Here is a 7601-nt window from a genome sequence, read left to right as displayed (position 1 = left end):
CTTTCATGCTACGACTAAGCACACTGAAATGCATTACCATTATGTCAAAGAGAGACTCCATGTAGGAGAGATCAATCTGATCTATTGCAGTATACATGATAATGTGGCAGATCTTTTCACTAAAGCCTTATCATGTGAAAAGTTTGAGGCTTTCCGTAAAGCTTTGGGTCTCTTCCCTTTGAGAGGTTGATTTGCAAACTCTGTAAACCTCACATTTGTACTACATTTATACTATAAGGGGGTTTATTAGATGTTTGGTAGTACTATACAACAAGGCCATATACTTATGGGAATTTTCGTCCAATTGGGTTTTTCCCCATGGCCATCCAAGTGTGAATGGGCACCTTAGGGTTAGCTAGGTATATAAGCAGCCTCAATCATAGTTTAGGGTTGCTTGCCCATTTGTACTTATAGAGAGCTCCATCTTTCTCCTTTGAGCTTGCCATTCTTTCTCACCTTGTCTTGGAGCATTGTGTGTGTATAAGTCCGGCTCTCCATTTTGTGTGAGTCAATACACCTCCTACCTTAGTCTCTCAGGCTTGTACTTTATTAGTGTTGGCATCCTTGATGGCTACACCCACGATGAAGCTCCCACCATTTGCTCCCACTTACTCTCGATGGCTACAACACTTCTCATGGGGGTGGAGGATCATCATTGGCCACTCCGACTGCACATTCTTATACTTTAATATGCATAAAATAATATATTCAACAACCCATCTATATTTATACCATGATAATATGCTCTTATTTTTTTTCCCTAGTGATTGGGAGGGTAATATGATGACCAATAATATCTACCTCATTCTAGGTTTGTAATTGACCACCCATTTCTACAACCCCTCTGTGGGGGTGGAGGATCATCATTGGCCACTCCGATTGCACATTCTTATACTTTCATATGCATAAAAATAATATATTCGACAACCCATCTATATTTATACCATGATAATATGCTCTTATTTTTTAACCTAGTGATCAGGAGGGTAAGATGATGACCAATTATATCTACCTCATTCTAGGTTTGTAATTGACCACCCATTTCTACGTCTTGATATTCTTGAAAACCGATGGGAGCAAGCCTTAATGACATTGAAATTCACAACCTTACCTTGGAATTCAAAATTGAAGGCCTACAAGAAGGTACCTTGACCTTGAAGTGAAACACATAACCCAACAAAGCTTAAATCCCAATTTTCAAAGGTGGGTTTATTTTGAAAGTTAAAATGGCTTTGAAACCCATTAGAGCCTTCTTAAGCCTCAAGGCCATTCAATGCCCACCCCATATGCAAAATTTTAATGGAGCTCCACCTTAGCATCTTTGCAACTTATCCTCATCATTATTAGCTTATTATCGCCCATTAGGGTTTCTGCACACATAAAATGTAGACCGTGGATGGTCCATCTTCCATTCCTACTATGTGGAAGCATTTGATCTACCTTTTAATGTGTTTCTAATTGTTGTCATCATTGTACTTTTCAAAACTCAAGTAATGCAATTGCTAGCCCCTATGGCAATGGATCATTTTGACCCATTAAGTCATGCTCCATGCTCACCTCATGGTGGGTGTTGAGTTTGTGTCTTGCTGTTTGTGTTACTCGAGGGTGTAGGCCGGTTACACACACATAGGTTTGCCCAACCTTTTGTTTGGAATAGCCAGTCAAGTCACTTAAAATCAAAATCAAAGCTTCATTTACTGTGTGACAAGGATGCCACTAGTGTCCACTTTGGACAACCAAAGGAGGCTGGACATGGGAGGGGTAGACCCGATGGGTGTGCAACCTAGAGGTGTGGATTTGTAACCGGGAAGGGGAAGGTCTCTGCTCAAGTTTTTGCAAGCTAGCCAGTGGCATCTAGTTCGTACAACCATAATTGTAACGCTCTCAGGCGGGGGATGAAGCCGCCTTCAAGTGGGCACTCTCGCTCCTACACAAGGATCTATCTACTACAGGGAAAAGGAAAGAAGAGACATGGGAGGGAGAGACATGCAATTGAGAACCAATCAACACCACAAAGTTCTACTTTTGACATGCATTTTGATGTTTCAAGGATGCATCGTGATGACCGTTAGATGATGAAGTATTCAAAAATGTTCCCTCCTCTCTCTCCTTCAACTTGAACAAAACGATTTTCTGCTTGGTTATCTGCTCGGTTTACAAGGACTTGCGAAATTCGGGTTTGTATCTACAGCGTTTCTGGCCATGTAAACGTTCGAGACCGAACAGAAATTAGGGTTTGTATTGTAGAGTTTGGTGCCATAGAAGCTTGAGCCATCTGGCACGGTTTGGGTTTGCATCTGCAGGGTTATCTGTCCATTAAAACTTGAGCTTTTTTGGAAGAGAAAGGATTTGGATCTGTCTGCGTCTGCAGCCCTTCTGCCCATGGACGCTTGAGCTTTTTTTGGCAGAGAAACAGCAACCCTGCTAAAGTGTTTTGGCAATGGGAACTTGGCAGAGAAACGGACGTTAGGATTTGAAACTACTGCTTGTAAGTTTTCTTGGCAGGATGGAGGAGACCTTCTGCTGTGCTTTGGAGACATCGCCGGATGAGCTGCTCTGCCTGGTGGCGAGAAACCAGTCGCGGCCAAACAAAGCTGCCAGAATCTTGACAACACTCTGTTTGAGCACATTGACAGCTTTAAGACTCCATCTCCTAAGCGGAAGAGAAGAAAGAGAGCATGCTCTTCTTCTGCAGCTGCAGAGAAAGGCCAAGGTCAGGGGAACAGCAGCGATGGAAGGCGAGCTTTAATCTTGGCAAACCTCAAGGCATGTGCCATGGTAGCTCATCTGGCTCTCTCCCATCCCCTCAAGGCTTTCCAGCCCTGTGACCTGTTCCCCACCGTACAAACCCTGCATGATCAGATTGTCTTTTTCGAAGATGACCTAGAGCTGCAGGACACAATAGCCACACTTTGCGAAGCTTGGTGGAGAGATCACCTCCCTGGCAGGGAGTCCCTGACCGCGCAGTCCCTCCCCTTCCTGCTCTCCAAGTCTCTGGAGGTTGGTCGCAAGGCGAATGTCCATCGTGTGTACAGCATGCGGGAAGCTTTTACCCTCTTTGACTTCATCGATGAGAGCATTGACGATCTGAAGCATCTGCTTATGAGATGTGTGCTCGCACCTGCCTACGTGCGCTCGCCGGATGGCCGCCGCTTTGCTTCTTTCCTCTTCAACATCAATGCACAGCTCACAAAGGAGCTTATAGTGATGGTAAGGTCTCAGATCCCTTTCGGGCGAAAGTCCATCCTTGAAGCTTATGGGGAAATACTGTACCGAGCATGGAGGACAGCTTCAGGCCCTTGCCTGCATGAGATTCAGGAGTCCTGTGTACAGGGTTTGATAGAAGGTGCTCTCTATGCCGCCTCCAAAACACTGGCATCTTCAGTCCGTAAGGTCTTGGGGGGATTTACTGCCCAGAGAACACAGGAGGCAGTAGAAGCTCTGCTTTTCCGGCTTCAAGAACCCATACTCTTCCGATCCCTCCAGGTTGAAACTTTCCTTGCTTATGATTTAATTTTGCTACGTCACAGATAAATAACAGACAATTGAGTGTGTTTTTGGGTTGCTTTGGGCATTTTTCTTGTTAATGTATCAATTAGGCACACATTGCATGTCCTTCTGTCTTTGTATGTAATGAGACGTGGATTATGGGACAGGTTGCCAACTCAAACGTACGATGGAATGCTTTGCTTCTGCTGATTGATATGTTTCCCCTGGAAGATCCTGATGCTTCTAAGGAGGAGAACGACATTTTACTGGACAAACAATTCATTTTTTTGGAGAAGCTATTGGCTGATCCATGTCCGGATGTTCGAATCACTGCTGTTGAAGGTGTTTGTCGGGTTCTTCGGTTGTTCTGGGAAGTGGTTTCATCTGGCACAACTGTGAAGCTCCTCCCCAAGGTTGTGGATGAAACAGCTCAAGACAAGTCCAATACCGCTGTAAGGTGTGCTGTCCTGCAAGGGGTCACTTATTTGCTGGAGAATCCTGCCAGTCATGAGCTGCTGAAAGTGCTACTCCCAAGACTGGGACCTCTCCTCACAGATTGTAACTTGGCAGTGAGGATAGCAGTGATAGATATGCTCTTAGCAATCAAAGGCATCCGAGCAATCCCATTCCTCAAGGTACATGATTTGTGTCTTTTCACCCCTTAGATGTGTACAACTATGCTTGCACATCATGAATCATCTTTGTCCAGCAGCATGCATGTATTTATAGAACTGTCATCCTTTATGCTGCTGCAGGTGGTAAGTCTGGAAGTTTTACTATCTGCACTTGAAACTGACAAGCCACCACCAGTTGTCCGACGACTCACCAGGCTCCTCATTCCATCTTACTTTCCTTCAAAAGTCTCACTTGCTGAAGCATGCAATCGCTGCATTGCATTAATGAAGAGGTCTCCTCAGGCAGGAGCAAGGTTTTGTGAGTGGGCAATAGCTGAAGGGGTTTCTCCAAGCTCACTGTTAGAGCTTGTTAGGGTTTTTGTTGCCTTGCTGAGATCTCCAGATGGGTTAGATGCTGAAGGGCAAGAAGGTATCTTGTCTGCCCTGAATCAGCTCTGCCACAGCCTTGCAAATCAGAAAGAGTTGAAGGTGGTGTTGGGTGAACTTTTGACAAGAGAAACTTTGAAGTTATTGCTGAGCAATGCTGCAACTTCCAAATCACGCACCTCCATTGTGCAGTTGGCCTCTGTCATAACCCCGACAGATGTGCCTGAGCTATTTGAATACTGTAGTCAGCTTGTATCAAATTTCACAATCGATGCACTCAGCTTTATTAACTGCAATGAAGCTAGGGCTGTGCACTCTTTGATGTTGGCATGGGGTGGTTTCAATGACCTTATTCAGGTACTTGTCAGACTTCTCACTCAAAATGCTGTGAGAACTGAAGAAACGGTGAAGGTTTCAAACAATGGGCAAGTTTTAAAGAGAAACAGATTTGAAAGCAAGTCAGGCAAATCTCCTTGGATGAAGTCCGTGAAGAAAAGCTGTACCGCAGGAAAAGGCAAGAAGGGAACTGATGATTCAGGACAATGCCAGTCCACGGAGAATCTCACAAGTGCTGTGGGTGCTGCTTGGCATGTTGAGAACCTTCTGGAGATGGATGAAACAAGGCAGGCTGTTCTTGCCCATGAAAGCCTTCCTATTCTTGTGTCTGGTTTGAGAGGCACAGTTCATTCTGTTATGCATAGCAGCTTAGAGTTCCCTGTTTCTGACTTCTTGAAGGCATCTCCGATAAGGGCATATGCAGCTTTAATGATTCATATGGCCCTTGCAGAGAAAGGTGTTAAAAGGGCTGCCTTCAAGGAATCAATGTTGGATCAAGTGAGTATCCTAAAAATGCTGTATGCCTCTCAGTATTTTTGATTTATTTGCCTCACGTTTAAGCTTCTCTTGTAGCACGGCTCCAAGTTTTGAGCATGATGCAAAGTTTTCCTTCATCAAGGTCCGAGAAATCTCACCATGCAATGGCGATTTTGTAGGAGAAACAGTAAGCCTGCAGAGCTTCTCGCAACCAAGCAGCCCAGTGATAAATGTGAAAAGAGAGGCCAAACGCTCACACAACTCTCGATTTCGACGCAGAGAGCCACTTACAGACATCTCCAACAACACTCCATGTGGTATTAATCCCATCAATGTCATGACATAGTTTGAGAAGTTACTTTGCGTTTCATGGGCTTCATATGAAGCTGTCTTATCATGTATATAACTCCTTGCTCTAATAATACTCTGTGATAACACTTTCTCATGCAGGTGCAATCTCCAATGGCTTTTCTGAGGCTGAAGCGTTTCTCAGCAGGGTTAAGTTATCAAACACTTCACTTGAAAGTCTACTATATTTCTTCTCTCTGAACCTGGTTAAAGATAATGCTGTTCAGGATGCTTGTTTAGATCTTACAACAAAATTAATGCAGTGGATAATGGGCTGGCTGAGCCTGGGAAGGGCAACAGCTAGAAACTCAGAAAAAGGAGTCAGGTGTTAAGTTGAAAGGCCTCCTATCATGTGTGAAAAGCTCTGCAACGCATGCTGCAAAGATGCTATATCTGAGCCTTAGGAATGACACAGAAAGAGCCCTTCATCATGCAGACTTGGCCAATCATCTGCTGGATCTGATCGTCTTCAGCGACTGCGTGGTTGGTTCAAAGCGGGCAATTTCATTCTTGGCTGCTCTAAAACCATGGCTTCCAGATCTTTTTATCTGCATATCGTCTTCAGCAACAGCTATGAACATGGACATATTCAGAGCTGGTGCATCGAATTATAGCCTAGACGATTTGGTGTGTCTTGGTAAGAGATCATTGAGACCCTGGGTTGCTAATTTTGCCAACTCTGTCTTCCAAACCATGGATTTTGAACACGAGAATCAAGTGCCCTCTCCCATGGCAGAAAATGCACATGATATCCCACGAAATTCCCAAGATCCAGGGGAAAGCTCACAGTCCGCTGCTGCAGTTTTTAAGGTGGATCAACAGTCCTTCTCCATAAAATTTCTGAACAAGATCAGCAAGCTGCTAAGAAGGGGAGATCCAATGGTCTTGGAAGGTGTGTCGACTTTGTTCCTTTGGCATGTTGCCATGTCATTGAAGAGTGATGACTATAGTGGTGCAGTTGGTGCTCTGGACATTGTTTGTAGAAGATTTCTGCATCACAAGCTACCTTCAAAGAAAGGTTTTAAAATAAACCGTTCGGAGTCTTCCGTAACAGCTCGTGAAGAGATTAGCAAACATGTGGATTCAATGCTGGAGGAGGTCACATCAGGCAGCCAAAGTGAAAGGAAGGCACTTCACAAAGCAAAGGAGCTTGTGCAAAACCTGCTTCTGATACACAGAAGAGTTTGAGAGCTAACATGGTGGGCTTTTCTTGTACCAGGTTTAAACTGGTGTGCTCACATGATGTTAAGCTGGGGCGTATCTGCAATGACAGTTCCCCTCTTGGGCCTTTGTACATTTTTTGCAAGGAGAACACCTTGTTCATCTTGGCTATGTTGAACACCTCAAAATGAAGAAGCCCTTCTTAATACAAAGCTTGCATCCAACAATAACTTGCTCGTGTCTTATTCTAACTTCATCCTTTTCTAATCTTATAACCTTAAGATCATGTGAAGAGAAGAAAAGGTTACAAAGCTTGCATCCAACCATAACTTGCACACGTGTCTTATTTTAACTACGTTATTAAAAGGAACAAACTTTTTTAATTCGTTAGTATATGAATCTTGTGATGGTTTGTTCTCCCTTAGAACTCTATTCTTTCGCTCAATAATTGTAAGTCAAAGAGATTGCTATGGATAAAAAATGGGGTTCTAATATATTGATCTCCACTCTAAGAGTAGGCTTCAATCCAACAATAAATTTTCGCTTTTGGTCCTTTGATCTCACTCTCTCAATGGCTTGTAGTTGGATGAGAATTTGCTAAAACTTGTCCACATATATTTACACAGTATCTTTATCAAGTTGTTGAAGCATGTCTTATTGTTGACACACTCTAGCTTTGTAATAAGGTGGCTAGAAATTCTTTTTGATGAGCTTTTGGAACTCCTTTCAAGTTTTTTACCTTTCGCGTCCTTGCTTGATTACATCTCACCATAATGATGCACTTTCAAC

General features: G+C 43.6%; 1 protein-coding gene across 1 annotated transcript; it reads left to right on the top strand.

The window, feature by feature from the left end:
* Positions 1-1770: 1770 nt before the first annotated feature.
* On the top strand, positions 1771-6974 carry LOC147618642 (uncharacterized). Its single transcript, XM_086774351.1, has 6 exons — positions 1771-3486; positions 3657-4124; positions 4245-5356; positions 5400-5620; positions 5754-5828; positions 5935-6974. The coding sequence occupies exons 1-6, from the start codon at positions 2776-2778 to the stop codon at positions 6837-6839; spliced, it is 3492 nt and encodes a 1163-aa protein (XP_086630477.1). The 5' UTR covers positions 1771-2775; the 3' UTR covers positions 6840-6974.
* The last annotated feature ends 627 nt before the right edge of the window (positions 6975-7601 follow it).

The sequence above is a fragment of the Cibotium barometz genome, chromosome 34 (assembly GCF_041138505.1).
Source record: "Cibotium barometz isolate CiBa-2024 chromosome 34, ASM4113850v1, whole genome shotgun sequence".
NCBI classification, from domain to species: Eukaryota; Viridiplantae; Streptophyta; class Polypodiopsida; order Cyatheales; family Cibotiaceae; genus Cibotium; species Cibotium barometz.
The sequence above is the reverse complement of the archived record's forward strand: the minus strand, read 5'-3'. Positions and strand labels throughout refer to the sequence as shown.